The 26,322-nt window shown below is 42.4% G+C and overlaps 1 protein-coding gene across 2 annotated transcripts; it reads left to right on the top strand.

The window, feature by feature from the left end:
• The first annotated feature begins 37 nt into the window (after positions 1–37).
• On the top strand, positions 38–21,657 carry LOC126546346 (uncharacterized). 2 transcript variants are annotated; one of them, XM_050194543.3, is made up of 12 exons: positions 38–293; positions 384–635; positions 8,456–8,655; positions 11,098–11,373; positions 11,694–11,979; positions 14,285–14,358; positions 14,972–15,055; positions 17,281–17,413; positions 17,847–17,966; positions 19,467–19,597; positions 21,277–21,351; positions 21,512–21,657. In XM_050194543.3, the coding sequence occupies exons 1-12, from the start codon at positions 218–220 to the stop codon at positions 21,548–21,550; spliced, it is 1,746 nt and encodes a 581-aa protein (XP_050050500.3). In that variant the 5' UTR covers positions 38–217; the 3' UTR covers positions 21,551–21,657. The 2 variants fall into 2 exon arrangements, with proteins under 2 accessions (XP_050050500.3, XP_054918548.2); XM_055062573.2 differs by having other exon boundaries at positions 21,277–21,657.
• Positions 21,658–26,322: the final 4,665 nt, after the last annotated feature.

Raw genomic sequence — 26,322 nt, 5'->3', positions numbered from 1 at the left:
ATTCCTGAAAGCGTTCTCGTCGTTTCCTTCCGTAGCTATGGAAACGCGGAATGGCAGCATCAGCTTCTGTCGGGCGATCTTCGCCACTAAGATAATGTTAAATTAACAGCATCATGTGAGCAGAGCTTGTCGAAAATTGTCGCAGCAATTTGCGTCATGTGTCATTACCTGCTAGTTCACGCGATGCGGTTGACAAGGATAGTCGTTTGACAGTAATATGAATCTGAGGACCAAGCGCAGGATAACTCTCTGTACAGCGTGTTGCTTTTTTGTCATCACCGGAATAGAATACGGTGAGTCGCGTAGGCATACGGGCAGTGTGTCACGCTTCTTTTCTTTTTCGCAACTTTTGTCACAGCGTCATTTCTCTTGTTCTTTCGCAGCTGTGATATTGCCGTCGGTATGGATGTATCTCAAGAACTGCCTCGAGTCGCCCGATTATGCGATCGCCGTGGTGATCTCGGCGTGCTGCCTGACAGGGCTGTTCGTGAGCCCGTTCGTGGGTGTGTGGGCAGATGGGACGCGCAACGTACGTTCAGTTTTACTGGTTGTCAATGTGGGACAGTTCGCGGGCAGCCTGCTGTACTTCGTTGGCATATCTCCTTGGCTTCTCTTGGTTGCCCGGCTGCTATCAGGTAAGGAAGCGCGGACGGTTGTCGATGCTCGCGTGCGAGCGCGTCGGTTCACCGAGGAGTGTAAACAAACCGACACCGCAAATCCTGCGGGTGTCATAACGCCTGAGTGAATCATACGCTGACAAGAAGGAGCGCAACGAAAAACTTTTTTGTTGCGATGCACAACCCACGCGCCCCTTCGCGTTTGACCGCTGCACCGCGTGACGTCACTGAAACACCAAGGCAGCGCGTGTCTTTATTTAGAAACGCCGCGCGAAGCTGCTTTGCGGAAGCTATCGCTAAGGTGCTCGATTTAAAACGGTTTTGTCGATATTTTGTTTGTCTTGTCGATGTGATTTCCTCGTAGGTCGGTGCGCGCAGGCTCCTTGAAATTGTTACCGAAAGTGTTCAGGAGTTAAAAATTGCGTGCAGTTTTTTTGGTAGGACAATTATTGACTGCTGTGGTGCTGGAGTTCGTCTTCCGCTCGTTTCGATTGTTTTGTTCATACGTGCATTTTATCTAAATACCGGCTCTACGCAAGTGCGCTCCATTGTTTGCCTTTGCAGACACCGTGGAATAGGACGACGTTTCTTCTTTTAATTATGTTTTCTTTTTGTATTTGTGTGTGTCATAAACCTGACTGTCGTGTTTTTGTTATTTAGAGGAGGCTTCTTTTGCTTTAATTGAGGAGTCTCAACGCAGGACCACTTAACTGAGAAGCCTGCATAGTAGTAGATCTGCCACATCGCATCTCCTGCGCTGTAATACGAATCGTTTCTGGCGTTTTGCAAATTGGCACAAGAAAGCCTATACGTAGCTAGACCTGCTCAAACCTTTCAGCGTTATTTGTTATATTTAAAATACTGATCTGAACCTTAAAGAGAGAGAAATAAGAGCAAGGTCCTAAAGTTCTATTGTAGCTCTGGATGGGTCCCTGATATATGTTGTATGGCCCATAGTAGTTTAGTGACCCAAGTTATTCTTCAGCTGAGCACCAGAGTGGCAGGTTTGAAAGCCGACTGTGGAAGGAAAGTATTGTGCCTTGTTTCAGTGCTTGTGAAGTGTAAACAATAAATTGCAAGGCTTCTTTTCTCTCGCATAGGAGAAGACAGTGAGGACACGTATCTGCAACCACACTGCCGTTGATTTGTCAGGAGTGGTTATTAACGCACATGCTTTCTTTTCCGAGACACACTACTCTTGTCTCATATTCAGTGCCCTGTGCTATATTACTGTTTGACAGTTGTATGTCCGACGCTGGCACACATAAATATCTTTTTTGCTGACTCTTCAAACTGCTGTTCTTGCACTTATTAACATGGTTATGTGTTAATCGTTGATGTATATCCCATGCTTTACTTGGCTTTCTCTTGCTACTTTTATTTTTCATATTTATGGAATTATTGCGGCTACAGGTGTTTTTCATCTTTCTTATATTAGCGCTATGACATTTGCTGTACATTCTTGTTTTTATGCAATGCCTCTGGGTGCCTGTAAGGCATTTTTAAATGAATAAGTAAATAAATAACTTGATGTCTGTCATGCTTTCTTGCACACCTCAAGTGTAACTTATAGCAGCTGCTGTCCCATTTTATGTACGAAGCTTTCATGTAATTTGTGGCTAAAGGGACCTAAGAACCTTCAGTATTGTACTTTTGTGATGACACAATTTGGCATGCAGATTAGTAACACCTCCCAGGCTGCATCTCAGACAAGTGTGTGCTTCACTTGCACACAGTCATCTGAGACGCTTGCCAGGTAGCAGTGGTGAGATTTTAGCTCATGTGTGATCCATTTGATCTTTCATGTACTTTGATTAAGTATAGCTAGAAAAGTACCGTACAGCAGACATGAACATAGACAAATGGCACATACAAACATTGACTATCAACTGAGTGCTCTTCATTTCGATGAAAGAGTATACAAAGGGTTGTGCGCATGCCTGGTGTCAATGCGCTGACAAAATGATTTATCAAAGCATTTATTAAATAGATGAGTAGGCTATTAATTGTGCAGGTTCACCTTTGATGTCCCTGTTGAAGAAGTCATGCATTTGAATAGTTCAGGGCAGACTTATTGGGTGAAAGGCACGTGTATCTTTCATGTGCTCTCTGTCATGTGTACAGACACTGTTTTCTAGCCAGGCATGAACAAGCCCCAAATTGACAGGTTCATTCTAGGAGTGTGCAAAATGTAAATTTTGAGACTGAACCTAATATTTTTGTAATAGTAAATAAAAAGCTGCGATTTTCAAAAACCACTGATATTGAACAGTTTTCACATCCTAGTATTCATAGTGTTGGCAAGTTTCTGTTACACTGCACATTATGAAGCATGGTTTACTAAAAACACAAATGGAGAATATGAACAAATAAGCATTTTTCTCACCAAATTGGGACTTTTCGGGGGAGTATGTGCATGCGTATTATTAAAACAAACATGTCAAAGGCAATCTTGTTAACCCGTTAGCATCTAAGTATACCTTTCATTCTAACAGAAAAATCTGCGTCACCTGCACTGATGGCAGGGCAAAACATATAACCTTTTATTTAGTCATAATTATTACAAATGATGCGCAAAGGAACAAGGGTGAAGCAAAAAACAAGAACATGTCCTCATTCCCTCTTTATTATTATTATTATTATTATTATTATTATTATTATTATTATTATTATTATTATTATTATTATTATTATTATTTGAATGCAAATTTTCATATAATCTCGGACAGTCATGCTCTGGAGTAGCCACTAATACGCTTACTACCATAAGTAAAGCTAAGAGAGATGTTTGAGTGTGTAAAACGTGCTGAAATAATAAGTGACTAAACAGTGGCACAGTGCCTACTCTTGAGGAAAACAGCGGTTCAGATCATCACTGTTGGATGAGCTAGGAGAATTCAGTAAAAGTTTGCAGTCTTTGCCGGTTCTACATAAGAGAATGATTCCCTCTTAGTTCTGCAGGAAGAGTTCACGGTGGAATCAAAATCAGTTGTGGAACTTGAAGAACCGGTTTCGTTTTTGTCTCAGAAGTGCAGTTCTGTATTGAAACAGCAGCAGGACATCCATGAAAGTCAAACATCTGAGGGTGCTGAACTGGAAGCTCTGAAAGCAAGATGTGGTAATCCAGACAGCAGTAATACAAAAACTAGAAGAAAACCAAAAATGAAATTGAGCAGTACAGCACACAAAAGAATCTTGAGATTCACGGTTTGCCAGAGAAAAGTAATGAAAGCTTAACACAAACAATCATGCAAATGGCAGCAAAACTGGAACTGTCTGGGTTTTCATCCGACAACATTACGGCCACACATCGCTTGAAAGTCAAAATTGGGGGTACACCTGTGGTCCTGGTACCGCTTTACATCTGTAATTTGGAAGGAAAAATGGTTTGAAGCGCATGGAAAGCTGAAGCAACTGCGTGAAGGTGCATAATTTCCAAAGATCAACTTAAATGAAACTAGACCAAAGCTTACCGTTATCTCTTCTGGAAAGCCAGAACGAAGGCAAAGGAGGAGGGTTGTCAGTTTTGTTGGACAAAAGGAGGCAAGATCTTCATAAAAAAAAATGGAACAGTGTCTCTTGCTCGAATTTGTTAACAAGCAGAGCTGGAAAACATTGTTTAGCCAGCATGCCTTTTTCTTTCAGTGAACTACCGGACTTCAATTCATTTAAAACAGAATTTCAATGGAATTCTGATCAAAGTTTCACCATTGTGAGCGTTAATATTCGAAGTCTGCGTAAATAGTAGGAAGAGTTTAAATTTGTGGCTGAGTCTGCAGCTGGCTTCGTAGACATTCTTGTAATAATGGAAATCAATCTCAGGCTTGCCTTGATACTTTCACCTTGCAGGGCTTTTCTGCACATTTTGTTACATGAAGCGGGTGTCGTTGCGGAGGTATTGCTCTCTTCATAAATGACAACTGTGAAGTTTCTTCTGTTGATGCTTCTTTTGTACATGCTGGATCTATGATGATAAAAGTTTGTAAGACGGCATTTTCTGTGCATATCTTATCGATTTATAGATTGCCCTCATGCAGCCTTTCACAGTTTCTTGTAGAGCTTGATGAAACTTTGCGGCTTTGGAGCTCAGTGGACCAATTCTGTTTGATCGGGTACTTTAACCCTGTAATGTCCAAACACAGTTCCACATGAAGGAAAATTGGAACAAATTGTTGACGTTTATTTCTGGCCTTGGAGAGTACATTAGGAAAACGAAATAAACAAGAAATGTTTTTTATTCAGTTACAAATTAATTACTGTGCTAATTAATTATCAAATGGTTTGTTACACTGTCCACTGCTGAAGCTTCACTCCAGCATATTAAAGACGCAATTATAGGCTTGAGGCATGAAACTCAGCGTAGCATATATGATACATTGGGCATTACATCAACATTTTATGTCTGAAAAAGTGTCTATTTAATATTATCATTTCATTTGACTGGGCATCCCTAACCAAAGAAGATTCTTTGGGTAAAGTATATGAAAGATTCTGTATGCAACTGAAAAATTTTGCATTACGTTGCACACAGTTGGTAGCTAAACCAATAATATAAGAATGAACATGGAAATCCTTGCTGCGATTTCGTATCAAGATACCTTGTGGAAACACTGTTAAAGAAATCTGAGAAACCAAGCACTGTGATTAGAATACAAGTCGGCAAAAAATAGAGTTGCTCTTCTGTGTTGTGCCAGACGCCGTTACTTTTTTAATAAGGTCCAGCGATCTTCAAGTAATGTCAGCCAAACTTGGTCTTTGATAAATCATCTCAGAGGGTGAGTTCCAGTAAACAGTCTGTTTTTGATTTTTTTCAGCAACCTCCCACAACAGTGGCTGATGCTTTGAACAGGCACTTTGTTAAAGCATTCCAAAGGGCTGTCTCTCTATCCATAAACACTTGGTCATTAATGCAATCCATATCTGCGTCAGGTTTTCTTTCGACATTGTTGAGGTGCGATCTGGAAGGAATTTTTCTCAGTTGCCGTCCTAGTAAGCGCCCTTGGATATGATGGAATATCATTACACATCATCCAAAGGAATTTCAATGCACTGTTAAATATTGTCCTTCATATACTGGTCCTTTGGAAAGTGGCGAAATTCCGGAATGCCTAAAAACTGCAGTTGTTATGCCACTATACAAGTCGGGGAAGAAAGATCAGATTAAAAACTATTGTCCAATTTCTATCTTACCAGTTATTCCTCAGGTCTTAGAAAAATTTCTTCCACACAATGTCTTCTTTTCTTCACACATTTTCTGTCCTGACTGATCGGCAGTTTGGCTTTGTTTCTGGGCATAGTACTGTTGCATTGCTTGAGGAATTTTCAGATGAACTGTTCTCAGCATTCTGTCAAAATCTTTTCACATGTGCTCTCTTCTTAGATGTAACAAAAGCGTTTAACACCCTGAACCACCAAATCTTGTTAAGTAAACTGTATTTTTGGGATTTCGTGCGCATTTTTACAACATTCTCGAAAATTACTTGAGCAGCCGCTTTCAAGTGGTCTCCACCTACAATAAGGGTGTTTTAAGTTCTAAGTTGTTACTGAATGCTGGTGTTCCTCATGGATCAATTTTATGGCCGTTGCTGTTAAACATCTTCGTTAATGACTTTCCTTTGGCAATTTCCAAATGTTTCGTGTTCCAGTATGCTGATGACACTGTGTTACTGGCAAAACATCTTTATTGCAAAATGTCCACTGAAAGGTTGTAAAATGATGTGTACAATGCAGTGCATTGGTTCACTAGAAATGGAATTATTGTCCATGCCCAAAAAACACACGCTCAAGACTACTGTAATTAACACGCCTCTCTACTTACATACATTGAACTGTGTTTCTTGTAAATGTGGGCCTATTCCATATGTGGATTACATTAACTATCTTGGAATATCTTTCGGTAATAACTTATCTTGGCAACATCACTTATCGCTTATTTGTTCAAGACTGATGTCATTTTCTTGGCTGTTGTTTAATATCAAAAGTTTTGCACCCATGTCTGTGAAAAAAATGATAGTACATGCATTGGGTTACAGTGTGTTGAGATATGGCATTACAGTCTTCAGCCTCTGTTCGGATCGTTGGAGGTGCAGGGTAGACAGGACTATACAAAATATTCTTCAAAATTTTGCCTACAATTCCCCAATAGTAACAGCTGCAAATATCTTCCGTGAACTTGGTCTAGCGAATTTTCAATCCTTGCTCATTGAAACATTTGTCGTAAAACATTATTGGAATTCCGCATTCAAACAAACAAACAAAAATACTGCCACAATGTAACTTCAAAAACATGTCCGTTATGTGGTTCCTCGTTTATCCACAAGACATTTTTAACAAGTTACCAGATGAAATCTTTAACATGACTGAAAAGCACACTGAAAGGAATATTGAAGGAGCTATGGTGACATTAGTTGACTTCCAGAACACTTTGGCATTGTAATATTTACTGCTTCAGTTTCTTTTGTTTAGGTAGAATAACCAAACGTTATATCATTCTTCTTTTCCATTCCTTGTCATTCATTTCTTCTTTGTTCTCTTTGTCTCATCGATGTCTGTATGTCATTCATCATATGTATCATGTTCACATGCACGATTCTACGAGCCAACTGAGGCCTAGACCGGCCTGTTCGTGTTGCTTTGCATTTTTGGGTGCAATCATCATCATCATCATCATCATCATCATCATTATTATTATTATTATTATTATTATTATTATTATTATTATTATTATTATTATTATTATTATTATTATTATTATTATTGCAACCAAGCCTTGCCTCATAATGTATGGTGTGTATTATATGTATGCTGTAGTATCTGTTGTCGTGTACCCAGTGATCATAGCTAGTCATCGCACTGTAGCATAGGCCAGCTTGCAGTAGGAGATGGGAGCGTTTCACTTGCAAGCCGGGACAAGTCCATACTAAATAGTAAGCATCAGCTTCCATCACTGGAAGGGGACAGTTCACAGAGTAATCGCCCTGTACTCGGTGAAGTGTATGGTGACATTCAGATGCTGCCACATTACACTGATGAAGTGAATAGCAAAGTGGAACAGGGGACGTAATCTCGAACGATCACTCTTGCAAGAATCTGTTACAGCGAGGATCACGAGATGGCACCACAATCCCCTACGTACAGTGTTACACACTGGCCATCTGCCCCTTCTGAAACCTCCACTCCCTCCATTGCTGCAACCCTTCTGCTCCTCTCTTCCTGCTTGTCATCCACCCCATCTCTAAACACTGTACTCTCAGTACCTCCATGTAACCACACCCATTCCTGTGTACCCCGTGCTTAATAAACCCAGTTAACCCCCGTTATCAAGAATCCAGTGTTCTATTGTCCATTATACGAGACATAAGGAAACAGAATCAACACTGGGTGCATGTGCAAAAGGGTTAGGCGAACACAAGAAAGAACATTGGCTCTTGCGAACTTCATCTCGTGAAAGTGAAACTATCGCTGAAAGTGATTGCTCGAGAATACCACCCCAGGTCTTGAAGTGCAGGAAGCGCATGCATATTGAATAGACATCTAAACTATGGCCAGCGTTTGAAATGAAATGAATTCTTAGCTATGAATGCATGAGCAACTCCATAGTACAAACTGATAACTTCTCGCTGTAGATCACACATGCTGATAATCCAAAGAATGACTGTTTTTCTCTGCTCAAGAGGGCGAAGACGTCTGCAAGAAGCACTGCGTTCCTCATTGGTATTTCCGACAATTTTTAACAGAGAGTTTATCCTCTTTAATCAAAAAAGAGGTTTTGAATTTTGTGTACTGTAGTTGTTACTCTTTTTTTTTTTCTCACTGTCTCTCTCTCTCTCTTGTTAAAGGTCTGGGCACTGGAACAGCTGCAGTCATACTAGCTGATACAGCCCGCTCCACAACCGAGAAAGATCGCACTGCCACGTTTTCACTGCTGGCAGGCTTCCGTGAACTCGGCCTTATTGTTGGATCGTCCCTGCACGTCGTCTTTGAAAATGAGAATCTCAGCGTGGGAGCATTTCCATTCGATCGCTATTCCATTCCTGCAGTATGTGTGATCAGTACTCGTTTTCCTTTTCATTCTACGTGGGCAACAGCTTGGTTGCCTACGTTAAAATTTGAACAGTTGAGATTAATGCAGCAGATTGAGAGAATTCTTTACAATGAATGGCTGGTTAAGGGCTTGTTACATAGTTTTTAGTTTTGTGAACATCTAATCGATACCATTGCCTTCAAGGTCAGACCGGTGCACTAGCAGCCTACAAGTGCCCTGGCCTGATTACCTTCATGCGTACCTGTTAGAAATTGGCATGATGTAGTTCAAAGCTTTTTACATATGTACAATGGTAGCATTGTCATTAGGAACACGCAAGCCTCTTAGAAATTAAGTGTATGTTGTAACACAGCTTTCTGGAACTGGGGGGGGTAATTGTGCTCAAAAAAAGAAAACTGATTGTGTGTGTTTTCACCTTACGTAGCATTTCTTTGGCTTTCTACTGAAGTGTATGAGATTCACTCATTCACAAATTTCATAGCAGTGAACTTTTGGCTGCTAATGTGATACTTTTTCAGCAGCCTCAGTACTTTCCCCAACATGGCAATGAAACTTGAATATTTCAGAAATCATTCTGTCTGCTTGTCCCACATGTGGTTCATCCTCCGAAAACTTTGCAGTCGGTCTCCTAAAAAGCCACAGGAAGCTATGTTTTATGCAGTGTCGCTAACCTAGTGAGGAAGTCACTAAATTTAGTAGGCTTAAGAGGAAGCTTTAGCTCGGGTGCTCCTATCTAAATACATGTAAAAAGAGAATTCGTTTTTCTCGGCAACCACTGCACCAAATTTGATGAGGTTTGTTGCATTTAAAAGAAAAACTTAAAATCTAGTGACTGTTGGTTTCGAATATTGATTTAGGTCATACATTTTTTATTAAAGATTGGCAAAAATCGAAAATATTAGAAAATTGAAACTATCAAGTGTAGAACTCTGTAACTCAGCAATAAAAAATGATGATACAATTCTGTGAATTGCATCTAATAGCACATCTCCAGTGGACAAAATTGATATGTTACACATGAATCTCAAAAAATTTAGTAATATGGAAATACAGCTTTTGCAGAACCCTTGTAAACAACGTAAATGATTCAAGTAAGATATAAAATGACATATCGAATTTGTCCGCTTTCAATGATCTAATGGATGCCATTTACAGAACCGCGATATCTGTTCTTGTTGCAGTGCTATAAATTTGTAAACTTCGTGCTTCTATTTTTTTTTTTTTCAGACTTTCAAATTTTTGAAAATTCTTGCAACAAAATTGAGGACCTAAATCAAAATTCTGCTTCCAACAGTCACTAGAATTTGACCTTCTCTCTCAAATGCAATACATTTCATTAAAGTTGGTCCCTGGGCTATCTCAGAAAAACCTTTTTGCATTTTACATGTATTTGAATAGGCGGCATTGGAGTTTGGCCCGAGCTAAAGCTCCCTCTTAAATCACTCTAATGATAACTTTGCCTTTTTGGAGCCTTAGTGACTTTTCTTGCGGAAGCATATGCATTTGGGCTGGTTCATTTATGACTTGAGTGGAAACAGCGCAAAATAACAGGAGGTGAGAAAAGGACATACAACAGCGCTGCTGTCTGTCCTTTTCTCACCTCCTGTTATTTTGCACCGTTTCCACTCTTGACTTATTTTAGTGATGTAAATAGCCAGTAGACTGCCCTAGTAAAATTCCTCAATACACTTTGACTGAATTCAATGCCTCGCCCTATTTTATCCCATGAGGGATATATACACCTTCACTTGTCGCTACTCCTATAAAGACATTATAGAGGGCTTACTAGTATCCATCTGGGTGCATCAGATGCATGAAAGCTGCTTTTATAGTCAAAGCACAACCTCAAGGTGCAATATCATTTTAAAAATGAAGGACTGTTCTGCCTTTTCACATTCCAATCATTGGCCTGCCACTACAAAAGGTAATGTAAAAGTGTACTTCAAAAAATAATAAGGAAGACATTTAGGAACAGTTAAAATGTAGAAACAAAATTATGAGTAAGTCGTCACCATCACTTATGTTACATTTGACTGGTCACTTTCAAGCGCTCTTGCAATGCGGTTAACACACGGCTGGTCAAGACTGAGCGCTTGAGACACATTGGCATGGTTCACTCGGAGCGCCCAGAGACACCCTCACCTCCTTTGAGCTGGGAGCACTACCGAGATCCGTCGGAATCTCGATCACGTGGCTACTCCAATTGCTCTGGGAGCAACTGCGAGCGTTCAGCTGGGTAGGTTTTTTCTTGCTACAATCTTAAGAACGCTCCATATCGATGCCAAAAAGATTTGAAGCACAGTAGGGACCATTCACATGTACCATAAGTGACATTTCGTTAAAGATGGAGCGTTGTGGGCCGCCACCTGGCATCCTTGCTTCCCAAACAATGTTACCAGCACTGGTTTGATGTCCTTTCTTCTGTAACCTTTCCAGCTGCTGATGGCTTTCCTCTGGCTACTGATGGAAGCCTGCTTCTTCCTGGCGTACTTCAACATGGCCCAGCTTTGCCATCAGCAGAAACTCGAAGACACTCTGCAATGCAGCTACTTGGAAGCGAGCATGGGCAATGTCTCAGAGTGTGCGCCACCACCCAGTCCATTCCCCCAGCACCGCGAGCTTCAGCATGACTTGGATCATGCCGATAGCATCAGTTATTCTGCAGGAGGGCCGTCATCACACCACCCCTACCACCCGCACCGAATGATTCAGGCAGGGTTGCTTGGCTTATTCAGTATGGCGTGAAAACTTGTTTCGGCGATCATGTTGCTGTCTTTCTTCTCTTTTCTTCTCTTTTCTTTTTTTTTTTTGTGTGTGTGTTGAAGTTTTTGTTGTTAATACAAATCCTTTGACTTGTTTGTTGTCATTGTAAAGTGACCTTTTCCAATTTGTTGGAAGGCAAATGCTATAACAGTAGACTTTCGTTAATTCAATGTCAGCGTTCCTTTGACAAAAGAAATAATAAAGCACTTTGTTTGGTGACCTACATTTTCCTAAGCTTCTGACAAATTCATTTTATGTTTACCTTTCAGGCTCCTCTAATGTGCTCGCTCAATAGCAACCTTGCCAAGATGCATCGCAGCCCGCTTAACTTGTCCCTGGATGAAGGTGATCTCTTTAGCGATGCCATGATCGAGACTGCCGAAAGGTTCATACTGAGCTCAGAGTCTGCCAACCCTGGAGCTGCTTTTAGAAGCACGTTCAGTGCCCCTCCCAGCATGAGTGACATCGAGCAGTCTGCGACCCACTCGACCTCCGACAATGTCAAGTCAGAATCTATTGTGCCAGAGACGCAGGTTCTGCACAGGTACTGCTCAGGTGTGTTCTGTTCCTCTGTTCCTTTATTTAACCCTTGAGCGATAACATTTTTTTCAAACTCTGTCATTACGTTTAAATGCAGTTTACTTTTGCTAATTGAAACTCCTAGGGATGCTGAGCTTTTTGTACGAGTTGTCCCAAGTTTAATAAAGTGTGGTAAGAGATATAATTATAAGTTTTAAACGATACAGATGTTCACAGGAAGATAGATACAAAGTGATGAGCACTTAGCAAACACGGGAAGCCACAAGCTAGAGTTAATGTTTTGACAAGAGTACTTGTCATCATCATGACAGCTTCAGGACAACAACTGTTGGTGCCTTGACAAAGGCAACTCCCCTTGTCAAAACACTGACTGGAGCCTGAGGCTTCCCTTGTTCAACCACTGTCAATCAGAATCATAGGCTTTTATACAAATATACAATACAATACAATACAATACAATACAATACACTATTTTATATGGTAACCTGGCAAGGGAACAAAAATTCATGATCACCAGTCAGCCTCGAGAGCCTGTGCAGGAGTCTGCTTATCTAGATCAATTACTCACAGAGGATCCTGATCATGAAAAGGAAAATATACAGAATATTCAAAATAGGTAGGAGTGCATATGGCAGGCATTACCCAATCCTGATTGGGAGCTAACGACGGTCGTTGAAAAGAAAAGCACAATCATTGCATTCTACCAGTGCTAACATACGAGGCAGAAACTTGGAGGTTAACAAAGACGCTTGAGAACAAGTTAAGATTCGTGCAGTGAGCAATGGGACAAAAAATGTTAGGCGTAACATAAGAGACAGGAAGAGAGTGGTGTGGATCAGAGAGAAAACAGAGATAACTGATATTCTAGTTGATGTGGGCCGGTCACGTAATGCGTTGGGTATACAATCGGTGGACCGTTAGAGCTACAGAATGGGGGCCGAGGGAAGGGAACCACAGTAAAAAATGGCAGAACATTGGCTGTGGGATGATGAAATTAGCAGATTTGCAGGTGCAAGTAAGAATTCGCTAGCACAAGAAAGGGGTAATTGGAGATCGCTGGGAGAGGCCTTCATCCTGCAATGGACATAAAGATAGGCTGATGATGAGGATACAAATATATGTACACACCCGCGAAGCATTGTTCAAGGATGAGCAACTGGTCACAACCGAGTTCTTTGGTGTAGATGAGGGGAAAGTAAACACACAAGCACATCCAGAATGTCAGGACTGCAAATGCATGGCCGAGTTGGTGGCTGCTAGCAGTGATGCCTACCAACATACAGAGAAGTTTGAATACCAACTGCTGCCGGGCAGCTTTCACTATTCAGGCCTTACATATATATGTTCTCATTCACTGTTCTTAGCTGTGTTTCTGCTCTTTTAGAAGCCAGCCATTTTGAATCATCTGGAAGCAGTTTGAAGTACACAGCTTTGAAAAGAGCCAGAACAAAGCTGGTGAACCGAGGATTAGAGATTTGTTCTAAATAATTGCTGTTGATAATTAGCTAAGTTTAAATCATTGTAAGTCGACCGTAGCTTTCACGTTAGGTTTGGCTACTTCATTGTTTGGCTGATTCTGGAGAAATTATCACCTTATTTGGAATGCACTTTGTCTTTATTTGTAAAGAGCTTCGAATGGAATGAAGTGATCAGATTTAGTTCACTACCCATATACTAAGTTTTCATGGTAACAGCGATTGTGTTTGTGCAGATTGCACACAGATTTGGCAGCCTTTTAAGGGTTGCCAGAGTATAAGTATTAGGGATTTAACAAAGGTGCTGAGGCTAATTACAAAATGAATCTTTCCAAGAAACACTGGTTGCGGTGAATTTCTATAATATTGTCAGCTGAAGTGACACACGTTGCGCGTCTGAGGCGTTACAACCCACAAGATGACTGACTCGCCCGGCAGGCTTCGTCTGCCAGCGGGGAAATGTCACGAGCTCTGTTATGATCCACGGCTGCCGCGCGGACAACGGTGTGGAAGAAAGAAGAGAACGGCGTGAGCCAAGCTGCCCCGGGACCGATCAAAACATGCCTATCAACCAGATTCATCTGGCTCTGCAATAAACACTTCGTGTGTAACATTATTGTGAGCTCTATAAACTGTCTTAGGCAAGCTGTATGTGAAATACTGTAGTTGCCACAGCAAGCTAACAGTCGCTCTTTGGAAATTGACATTAACTTTTTTTTATTCAATTTAGAAATCTTCACTACACTTTAAGATGTGTTATTGTTTTCGTAGGACTTGTTATCCAGTCTAGAATGTGTTTAGAATACCAACTTTATATTGACTTGATATTTTTTTTTTTCCTGCAGAGTATATCAGAGAAGATACAGTTGTATTGTTGGCTATTACGTTTCTGGTCACCTACAGCCAAACGGCTCTTCAGGTGAGCCAAGCAATCCTCAGATTACAATGTCATGACTTGTGACAGTGTTTTTTTTTTGTTGTTGTTGTTGTGCCTCACCATGAACTATATTTAACCCTCACGTTATTGTTATGTTCACTTGTTAGCAATATTGGTATTCATTTATTGTCAGTTTAGCTTATTAGCTGTATTGCCATTGTGTTCAGTGCATCATATAATGTTCACATTAATTTGTTGCTTGTGTAAGTTACTGTAACACATTACATTTTTTTATATCCTTGATCAGTTTGCTTGGAATTTTATGCAATTTTCGTATTGACGTCGTTTTTGTGTGTAATGTGTTTGTTTTTATTTATACTTTAATAGGTTCCAACTAGTCTCAATCTATGGATTCAGATGTTCTTGAAAATGTCCATTGTGAATAATATCAATTCATTTTTATTTTTATCCCTGTTTGCTTCAATGGTTCTGCTCCTGCCATTGGTGTGCAGTCTATGCCACTGATCTATGGCCAGCTCTCTGCAGTGTAGCATAACAAGGACTGATCAGCAGCACTTGTCATAATAATAATTGGCTATATATGACTCTGCACTGTTTTGAATTTTGGTATCTCCGACTTTTTTATAAATTCCAGGCTGCTCTTTATCCTGTGGCAAAAGAGTACTACCGCTATGGAGAGATGAAAAGCATTGCGATATACCTCGTATGTGGTGTTGAGGTAAGAAGGCAGTTAATGCCACATCATGTCGAAAGCTAGCATGTGGTTATGCGTGTACTGTTGTGTCATTTAAACTGATTACAGTGAAGAAGGTCTTCCTAGCCATTCTTGTCGTGAATATTTTCAGTCACTGAATTTGCTGCTAAATTATGAATCAGTAAAACTGAAGTTTCAGTGCACATATTTTTATCATGAACAGTTGAGTGTCCATCACAAGGCTTGCCATTGCATCAAGTCACACGTTCGTTACATATTCTTAGTAATTACTCATGCGTCATGTTGCTAAGTGATAGGCCCTGTCTGGGAAATGAGCCATGTTTTGTTACTTGTTTAATATATGTACTTCTTGTTCAAGTGAACACGCATGTTTTGCTCTTACACTGTAACTATAAAGTTCGGTAGCTCTGTCACGCGCATGCCTTCATAAAGCATTCAAAATGAAGATCGAAATCTGTGGGCCCCATTGGCTGTATTCTGTGAGCTTGTACAAGGGGACAAATTGTGATTGAAAAAATGTTGAAAGGCAATTCAGCCTCTAGTTCAAGTAGATGAAAAACAATGCCTTCCTTGGTGAGTTGTGGTTGAGAATGGGGTGTATGAACTGTCTAATTTATTGTCAGAGCTGCGCTGGAGTGACAATGTTTGATCAAGGTCAACTAGAGGTTGAATTGCCCTTCCAACTTTTTGAGTGCGAGATTTTTTATTATTATTATTATTATTGCAACAATTATATGGACACTCCAGGCGCATTACTGCCATTGGTGACACCATGATGTTCTGTATAAAGTTAAAGGGTGATAACACCATTGCCGCGCATCTTACGCTGTATGTGCGAGTGAAAGCACGGAAGAGGGAAGATAACGGGGAGGAAGCACACCGTCCTCCATCGTGTGCGAGGTACCCAATGTTGCGAGGTACCCAATGTTGCGATACTGTAGATAGGGGAGGGAGGGGGCAGCGTTCTATTCTGGCTGCAACTCCGTATGTGGCGGCTGCATGTGGCCATGGAGCTGTATCTTGAGAGAGATCTGCATTGGGGGGCAGTCTGAGTGCATCGACGGCTAGTAGCTTTGTGCATGCTGTGTGCTCTCGGCACTCAGTTTGTGTTGAAGCGATAGACAGCACGAAGGTCACTTCGCTTGCTGCTGCTGCCGCACTTGCTCATGCCAATGTTTCGACAGCGAGTGTCCGCGGTCATCAAGTATCATGTGTTCATGTTTGCTGTGCGTGCTGACACCATGTTTGTTAATTTAGTCAGCCAAGCGAATGTTTACAAGTTGATGCAGTTGATAAATGTGCTATCCTTACTTCGTATGGCTGTCTGCTAATGTCTGCTAAAGTTTGTCATCGCCCCGTTGCAAAGGGGATGCCATTAAATCATCATCATGATCGGTGCGGAATGTCTCAAAAGCGGTGTTTTAAACTTTCATTAGTGGGCAGCCATTTTTGCTTCCTACTTTGACAATCGCAAAACTTCAGAATGCATTCAAAACTCACTGCCTGGCAGGAAAAAAAGCGAACTGCTTAGAAAACAAAAATATGGTTCTCCTCCTTCACGTCCAATAGCGCAGTGTGTCCATGAGTGGCGTGGAAGGTCTCGAAAGCGGCATTTCAAACCATCGATAGCGGACCAGCGATGCCCGATGGATGCGATAGGGGAGGTGTTCAGCTGCGCACGGCACTCTATATCATGTCACTCCTTGCATGAAAGGAGTAGGAAAGGCATTCGACTTTAGACTGCGCTACCTTTGGGGCTGCACCCTCGTTTTTAGACTGCACTATCTCCAGGATTGGCCCACGAAAGAGGCTAGACGGTGGAAACAGACATACCCCATACAGAGAAGTGGCAGTAACTCGCCAAGAAAGACATTGTCTTCAGAATTCAATCGCAGTTGTGTACGATAGCAACCAAAGGGGCCCATTTGACATCAACGTTATATTAGCATTATTTACTCAAATAAATCCTGAGTCACCCAGTGCCTTTGATCCCTGTAGTGCATTGCATAGAGAGGGCCTCGACTCGGGTATCTTGGTGTCTTAGGTAGCATGTATTAGAGTTCAATGACGAGTTAGGACATTTCCACGTTCAAAAAGTCCCACATAGTGTGTTGTCAATATCAACTGTAGCTTTATAGCATTGAGTATTCCCCAACTACTTAAGTGCTGGACATGGATAACTGCGAGCACCAAATTGGTATTAAAGGCTCTGTCTCTTTTTTTTGCAGGTCCTCCTGGTGTTTGTCAGTATACGCATCCTGAGTCGGCAGCTTTCAGACCGACTGTTGCTCCTAGTTGGCCTAGTCTTCACTTGTGCGGGAACTTTCCTTTGGCTTGGTTTCAGTTTTGTTGCAAGTCCAGGTTAGTCATGTGCTGTATGAGCAGCGCAGCAGGACAGCTGCATGGTTTAACAGGCTGCCAAAGAGAAACAATTAAACAATTTTAGGTTATAGACCACTTCTTCAAAACAATGTTTACACTTCGACTGAAGAAGACTGCACTAGTTGAATTTCAGGCCCAAACTAAGGAAACAGCAATTCTTGTGGGAATGTGGATGCAAAAGTGTCTTATTGCAGGTGTCCCATCAACTTCTTATCAAAACCTGTAATAGAAATCATGTCTTGGCTGTCACTCACTCAAATTTTCATGCACTGTTCGGTTGGTAAACCTTAATGATTTTGACATGTTCCAAAGATCTACATTAGACTTCAAGTTTTTGTGTTCATCTACTATGTGCACATGGAAACAGTTAAATAACTGCTTTAAAAAATTCACTTTGCTCTTCTGTCCACAGGAAGGTTGAGCTCGCTGCCTCTGTTTGTGCTCGGAACTGCTATTGACCTGATTGGAATGCCCATGCTGACAGTGTGCACAAGTTCTTTAATATCCAAGGTCACCAGCAGCAAACATCAAGGTTAGTGGTCTGCATAGGCCTTTTCCCACCTTGCAGTTTTTTTTTTTTTTCATTTGGCCTTTAAACATGTTAACCTGTAATATCATATTGAAGAGGTCACGTCTGAGAGTCTTACATATACAGTGGATTCTCTTTAGATGGAATCTCAAGGGACCATGGAAATGGGTTCCGTTTATCAGGAGTTCCATTCAAGCGATTTCCGTTTATCAAGATTCCACTGTAATGAAAAATGTTTTGAGTCACATGTCATAATTTTTTTCGCCATACAATGTGCCAGTAAAGTAACTACATGAGGTAGCTTAACTGGCACTGACTTTGTTTTCATGAAGATCTGATTAACCTTCTGTGGCATAATGCACTGCCTTACCTTCACATCATGGCCTGTAATTTGAAGTGTTTGTTATACCATACTGTTTTATATTCACAATGTTAAAAAACAAAACAGCAAAACATTTCGTCTTTTCATACTCCACAGTTCCATGCTGAAGTCTGTGATGCACTATGCATCTCTGTGTATCCATGCTGTTAGTTTATGAGCTTTAACTGGTTCCAACGACAAGAGTTACTTGTAGCTCTATATTTTAATTTCTCTCATTTATTAGCATTTGTTCGTAGCTAGTCTTACTTTTGTCTGAGGTGTCAAACGAAGTAGAAGTGCACTTCTCAAGAAGTTTCACACTATATTTCATATACATGTAACTAGGCACTTGGAATCTAGGTGGATTTGACGTAGGCAGCAGTGCATTCCTGGATATGGAAGTCACGTGTTGCTAGTTATTCGTTATGACTGAAATTAAAGGTACTAAATTCATACAGTGCACCAAATTGCCACTTCAGTCAGCAAGCAGACAGAGCATGATGCGATGCAATGGCATCGGCTTGTGTTGTGTGTAACGGCTCTGCAAACAAGCTTCGTGGAGCATGACTTATTGCTGCTGAGCCATGTAACCCTCTGTTCGCATGCTGAATGAGCAATTCTGCTGTTCTTCGCATAAATCTGCCTTTGTGATACTACACCTGCATGCTGTACTGTGCAAGCGACCTGCTACACTGGCTTTGTGGCTGTGGCATTTTGCTGCTGAGGACAACGTTGCAACTTCAGTACCCAGCCATGGCAGCCACATTACAATGAGGGAACATGCAAAAATGCTTTGTGTACCAAGCATTGGATGCACTTTAAAAATATCAGCTGGTCAAATGTGATCTGGAGCCGTCAACCATGGCCTTTCTTACAGCCCTTGTATTGTTTTGGGATGTTAAACTTCACCAGTCAATCATTGTGTCAGTTAATCAAAACTTGTGTGCTCGAAACTTCAGCTGCCCTATTTAGCAACCAGTGCGGTCACTGAATGCAGCAATTTATACTTTTCGGCCTCTGGCATTGTTTGAACGTTCCGAGAAATGTTTAGATGCATGGTCATGGTCCATCATATGCTCCGTTGGCAGCTGTGACAAGTAGTATTGTTCACTACATGCCATCTTCCTGTCCTTCTTCTACAGCTGTTATGCAGTCGCTGTACATGGGCGTAATGCAGTTAGGCTGTACGTTGGGACCGCTGTGGACAGGAGGTACCTTACAGCACAAGAGCATGCTTTTTGGTGTCCCCTGTGGCCTATCAGTCCTGTTCACGGTATGTATGCTTGAGGCCATCAATATGGCCACTGTTCTGCATCTCTTACACAAACAAACACTAATAGTAGCATTACTACTGGGACTGCAGTTTGCATGGCAAAGGGCAGGCTGTGCATGCTATCACTTCAGTGTATTCTCGCAGTGGTTCTAGTTCTTTGTCACAGTGCCTATTTTTTTCCCATTACACATAGCCACCATATGTGCAGCCATCGTTAAGAGGGTGTCTGATTTGCATGGCACATACAATCAATCCGAGATACCAAGTGGATGTACCAAGTCGATTACCAAGTCGATGTACCGGAAAATAAATCATGTGAATGAGCTAGCACACACAATTTATACTTAATACAGTAGACTCTTTCTTAATTCGAATCTTTTAATTCTATATCATTTTTCGGTTAATTCGATCCCGACCAAAGGTTCCGGCATGCACCCACGCATTTCTACGGGTCGAAACTTTCATTATTTCGATCCAACAATGGGCCTTCGCTGAATAATTTAAACTTGACTGCTCAGCTCACACACACCTGACCCATCCTAATGAGCCCAATCACGACCCCTTTAGCAACAGTGTCTGTCTAGGCAGAGCTTAGGGGCAGTGAATACGTCAAATATATGTCATCCCGTCCTCAAAGGGCCTATTTTCGGCCTGCCATAAGAATATTTTCAAGCAATAGTGGTAGCTCACAATGTCTGATTGCGGCATTTGACCCATTCTAACACGCAACTTTTTTTGTAGAAGAGATTGGGCTGGGAATTGCTTGTACAGTGCAATCGGAGACAAAACTAAAACTGCATTTGTGGCATTTGTAAGCTTTACTGCATAACAATGTATTGTGGCGAAGCTGACTTTAAGAAACTGGCCATCATTGTGCAACACCATATTAGAACCTTGCCCATATTTCTTTATGAAAATCGGGTATGCACTAGATTTCTACCTTGTTTGGGAGCTTTAATGTCATTTCTGCATTAGTTTTCTACTTTAGACACATAGAAAGCGGATGAGCATTTGATTTGGGAGCATGCGAGGGTTGGAAAAATACTGCAATGTGAATCAGTGGCGCTTTTTGGCGTTTTTTCTGCATGTTTTTTAATTCGACCTGCCAGATAATTTGGCCACTTTCGTCGGTCCCATGAAGCTTGAACTGACAGAAGTCCACTGTATATTTTCTACTGGAGCCAACAATCTTGCAATCCAGATTCACATATCTATGAAACCTGGGACCTCGCATCAGAACCTGTGACTTCAATTTCATGGCTGGTCTGAAACACTCATCACCTTTGCAATGTATTAATGCCTCTATGTGACCTAGCTTCTTGGTTATGGTTTAGCATACTTACCTTGTCCTGGGCTCTCTGATGATCATGAATTTCGATGACCTGTGCTGAGGCTTCTTGTGGTGTTGTGGCATTCATCAACTCTTTTATTGTTGGCTCCTGCCAGAGACATTCCTCATTCGACCATGGTTAATCATTTGCAAGTCTTGGTCGTCCTGTGAACTGGTCTATCTTGAATTTTGTTTTGTGTTTGTGTGTGTGTGTGTGTTTGTGTGTGTGTGTGTGTGTGTGTGTGTGTGTGTGTGTGTGTGTGTGTGTGTGTGTGTGTGCGCGTGCGTGCGTGCGTGTGTGTGTGTGTTGCTTTGCTACATTCAAACCTCATGTCTCTTCTGTCTCTAGGTGCTGTTCCTTGCCTCCTTCCCACAACTTGGCCAGCAGCAGTCAGTGAATGAGAACGGCGAGGAAGCAGAAGAGGTAGACAGTTCATCAAAAACGGAACTAACCACTGCCAGCGATGCTCACTAACACGTTTCCTGCTATTTGTGTGTTGGAAATCGCATGCTTTCTTAGCCCGACTGTACCAGCCTATGTGTGCAAATTGCCATACTCCTGTGTTTTTGTTTTTGTTTTGCAGGACAATGAACAGATACCTCTTTTGAGGCAAAGACGCTAAGAGCACTTTTTTTGCAAGCACGGTTTTTAATTCACACGGTCGTCACACTGCGTCTTTATATATATGATATACATATTTTCTTCAAAATAAATTTATACATTTATTCATCCTTGAGCATGTCTGACTTTTGTTTGTTTGTTTGTTTGTTTGTTTGTTTGGTAGTCTTTGTGCTTTCTTAGAAAGGCAGGCTAGTTTGTTGCAAATTACGATACATACAGCAGAACCTCATTCATACGTCTTGGGAAAAAACACGAGAAAGGAACTTACTAATCGGGAAAACATACAATCCAAAGTAACAAAAAGAATTTTTACATTTACTTAATGCGAAGCATCATGCAGATCATTGAGGCAGGAGACGCCGATGCATATCGAGCTGGTGGAGGTTCAGAGGTCTGAGACGCGTTTTGTTGTTTTCCTATTGCATGGTGTTGTCAGAGGGCAACGGGAAATCAAAACAAAACCGAGATGGTGGGTGATGCCAGATGCCACCCAAGCGAAATGCGACGCTCACATTGCGCCGCCTACAGCAGGGAACAATGGCGCAGTTTGGATTATCGCATACTAAAACCATGCAGTACGCTACTAATGGCACTACGCACCAAGCGCTGTAAAACAGATAGGTGATGATGCTTATCGCAATAGGTTTGGTGGCGATAGCTGTGAATGCAGTGTGCGACAACTGGGGGCTGGAGATTTGCTGGTACCGAAATAAGAAAGTATGCGCATCGTCGTTTTCACGTGAGACAGGCAGCTACGTACCATTCTCGATTGCGCATGCCTCATGCCATTTCTCGTTCACATGGGATCTAGCGGCTGCAAAACGATCCATACCGTTGCGGTGCAATGAATATAGGAGACAATGACACATATAACAAAGACGGCCTGTTTTAGTAGTCAAGCCTAGAGAGGACTTTGTCTTCTGACCTCCGCTAGGCCGATGCATGAGGCGAAGCCTACTAAAGCTCCCATCGTTGTCTTTGTTGTCGACATAGAAGAGACGTGGCATTTGCCTCCCTCTAAAAAAAGAAGCATCACCCTGATGCTAGAGGAGGTCACTGGTGTGAAGCTCCTTGCACAAGTCACTCGCAGACATATGGTTTAATGTGTACTTCGTGCACAGCTTCAGGCCAGTGCTGGCGGCATCTCGTGCAATAGGGGCTATCTGGGACTACCTCGTAGGTGACGTCACTTAGGCGTCCTATTACTCGATACGGTTCGAAGTATCGCCTTAATAGCGTCTCGGATAGGATGGGCATCCAAACCCACACTCAGTCGCCGGTTTTGTAGGTTAGTGGTCTATGGCGAGCATTGTAGCGGCCTGCGTCGTAGTCCTGCTGTTGGCAGATCCCCACCTGTGCAAGCTGTCTAGCTTCTTCGGCGCATTGTGTAAACGCATCTGCATCCATGTCAGCACCGTCACATTCCTGTGGGAGCATTGCATACAACATCACCCATACTTCTCCTCCATGAACAAGGCTGAACTGAGCCATCCGTGTTGCTTCTTGCTTAGCGGTGTTGTACGCAAAAGTTATTCAAGGCAAGGTCTCGTCCCAATTTTTGTGTTTGACATCCACATTCATTGAGGGTGGGTGGTAACAACTTTATTTCATCAACAGAAAGGATTTGGTTGACTTTAGTGGGCTTCCAGGGTGCGTGAGGTGGTCGTCCGATCAGTTCCTCTAGTGCCACCTGCTATGGTCGTGAGGCCCTGTCAGTCGGTGACTTCCAAAGCCCAGCTGATGGCCTGCAGTTGAACCACACGGTCCAAGCTGGACACCGCATCCTCCCACTCTTGCTCGTTAGAGAGTCGCCATTCTCTTTTCGGTTTTAGATTGTCGCATTCGAATAAAATGTGTTTTAAATCTGCCTCTGTGACCCCGCAGAGCTTACATTCGGGGGTGTAGACTCCTGGGTAGGCCTTAGAGTATATATAGGGGTTGGGGAAGGTGTTAGTTTGTAGCTTCCGCCATGCCACTTGTTGATGTTTATTAAGGCTTTTGTCCGGCGGCGGGAGCATCCTTCTGTTGTTTCTACAATATAATGTAATCTCATGGTAGGTTGTCAAGGTCTCTACGGCTGACTTAGGACCGGCTCACCCGCTGCCCGGTTGACGAAACCTCGGGCTAAGTTGTGGGCCACCTCGTTCCCAGGATGCAACGCGTAGGCCAGAACCCATATGATGCTAATGAGTCTGGCATTTAAATTTTGCGATTTTAGGATTTGTTTGGCGGGTTTGTGGACCCTCTCTTTTGCAAAGTTTCGAACGGCTGTCTTCGAGTCGCTAAAAATCGTGTTGTCTTCAGTGCTTATAATGGCTAAGGCGATGGCCACTTCCTCCACCTCTTGTGCCTTTTTGCTCCATGCAGAGGCGGCGGAGATCGGTTTTAGGTCCGTGCCCATGACACCTATCGAAAAGGCATCGTGATCACGGAGCTCTACAACGTCCGTACAGACTGCCTCTTTATGGTTTGAATATGGCCTGTGGAGGGCTTTGGCTCTCGCCACCTCCTTTCTGCAAGGTGTTCAGGATGCATGTTTTTTAGGATTGGATCTATTCTTAGATACTGGTGAATGTCACTAGGCATTTGCACGGCATCCGTCCATATCCAAGGTCCTTAGAATGTCTTCCCGTGGGTGTTTTTGTTAGCCTGTCATACTGTGCGATTCTGTGCACCTCGACTATCTGGGGAAGCGTGTTGTGTATGCCTAACATTAGCAGCCTTTCTGTTGATGTATACTTAGGGAGATGAAGGGCTGCCTTGTACGATTGTCTTATGAGGCATTCAACCTTTTTCTTTTCCATTGCCTGAAGTTTGAGATGGGGGAGAGAATATACTATATACGACTGAGCACGAAAGCCTGCACTAGCCTCCTCAAATGTTTCTTTCATTCCCTGATGTTTGTTAGCTATTCGTCTTATGAGCCTGTTGGTTTGTCCAACTCATGCGACTAGTTCGTTTAGTGTAGTTGTGTTTTTCCCATTGTTTTTAATGTGCATTCCCAGGATTCTCAAGGTTTGTACTTCTGAAACTTTTGTGCCATCAACCCTAACATCCAAGTGTGCCGGGGGATCGTTTTTCTTTGGTCTGTGTCTGATAACTAGGATTTCGGATTTTTGTGGCGAGCACGTTAGTCTGACTTTCCTAACGTATCTGGTCACTATACTGTATTTGCTCCCGCCTGTAGCGTGCTTTCGATATCACCTTCGTTTCCCCTGACTGTCCAGAGGGTGATGTCGTCTGCCTAGAGTGCCGAGGATAAGTTTGGTATGACGGCAAGAAGCTTGGCCATAGGTATGAAGGTTATTTGAACAGAAAGGGTGACAGCACCGACCCCTGCGGTGTGCCTTTGCTTCCTAATTGTAGTGTATCCGACTAGGTGCTTCCGAATGTTATTTGAGCCGTTCTGTTGGTTAGAAAAGCCTAGATGTGTGAGTATATTCTCTCTCCTATGTTTTTAAGTCGGAGAGGGCATTCATGATGGCATTGTGGATGACATTATCGAAGGCTTTGGTGAGGTCCAGTGCCATTATTGCTTGCATGTCTTCAAGAGTTTTGTTTAGTTGCTCTGCGAGTCCGTTGGTTTGTAGATGGTAGACTATCATCTTGTGGCGAGTCGTTCCACTGAGCATCAGGACATTATCTAGAAGCACTGCCGTGAATGCGGTTCCTCTGTGTGTGATTACGATGGTTGGTGCACCATGTTTCAACACAACATTCTCTACGAAAAATCGCCTCGTGGAAGAGCCTTTGTTTCGGCGTAGCGAGTCAGATGATCAGTCACGACAATAACCCAACGGTTTCCGGCACTAGACGCAGGAATAGGGCCCAAAGGGTCCATTCCAATCTGGGCAAATGGAGTGCGTTGGACCTGAACTGGTTCTAGCAGGCCGACTGGTTTTCTTGGGGGCAACTTATGCCACTGGCAATCAAGGCAAGTTCGTACGTGATGTTTCACGGCCATGGCGAGTCTTGGCCAGTAGTACCTTTGTCGTACTCTGTTCAGTGTTCATCCAGAAGTTACCTCATTGTGGCATGCTTGGAGTACTTCAGTCCAAAGGGGTGTAGGAACAACCAGTAAATAGCTGCATCCGATGGGTGAAAAGTCCCTTTTTGCAGAGAACGTTGTTCTGGAAACAAAACGATGGTAGTCCTCTTGAAAAAATTCTAGGCACCTTGGGAGTTCATCCGTCTAAAATATTAATAGGGGCAAGCAACTCAGGGTCATCACGTTGTTGGTGTGCAACGGCGGCCATATCAAGAACACTGAGGAATGGCGTTTCATCTTCATGAGATGAAGCAGTCGACTCTATCGGTGACCGCGACAGGCAGGCAGCCTCAGTATGTCTTTTCCCTGACTTGAAGATGACCGTCATGTCGAACTCTTGCAGCCTGAGGCTCCAGTGCACTAGTCGCCCAGAAGGATCTTTCAGGTTTGTTATCCAGTATAGTGAATGATGATCACCAACTTTGAAAGGGCGGCTGTACAAATACGGGCGAAATTTCATAACCACCCATATCATGGCAAGGCATTTTTTCTCATTTGTCGAGTAATTGACTTCTGTGTACGAGAATGTTCTGCCTGCGTAGGCAATCACCCTTTCGGCATCATCCTGCAACTTCACAAGCACTGCTCCCAGACCAACTGTGCTGGCATCAGCGTGAAGTGTCGTAGGGGCTGCTTCATCCAAGTTGGCAAGTAATGGAGTTGTTTGTAGCCATTGCCTCAGCTCATTAAATGCAGTTTTCCGTGTGTCGCCCCACACAAATGCC

Source organism: Dermacentor andersoni, chromosome 3 (genome assembly GCF_023375885.2).
Source record: "Dermacentor andersoni chromosome 3, qqDerAnde1_hic_scaffold, whole genome shotgun sequence".
NCBI classification, from domain to species: Eukaryota; Metazoa; Arthropoda; class Arachnida; order Ixodida; family Ixodidae; genus Dermacentor; species Dermacentor andersoni.
Note: the sequence above shows the minus strand (reverse complement) of the source record. Positions and strands in the feature narration are given on the sequence as shown.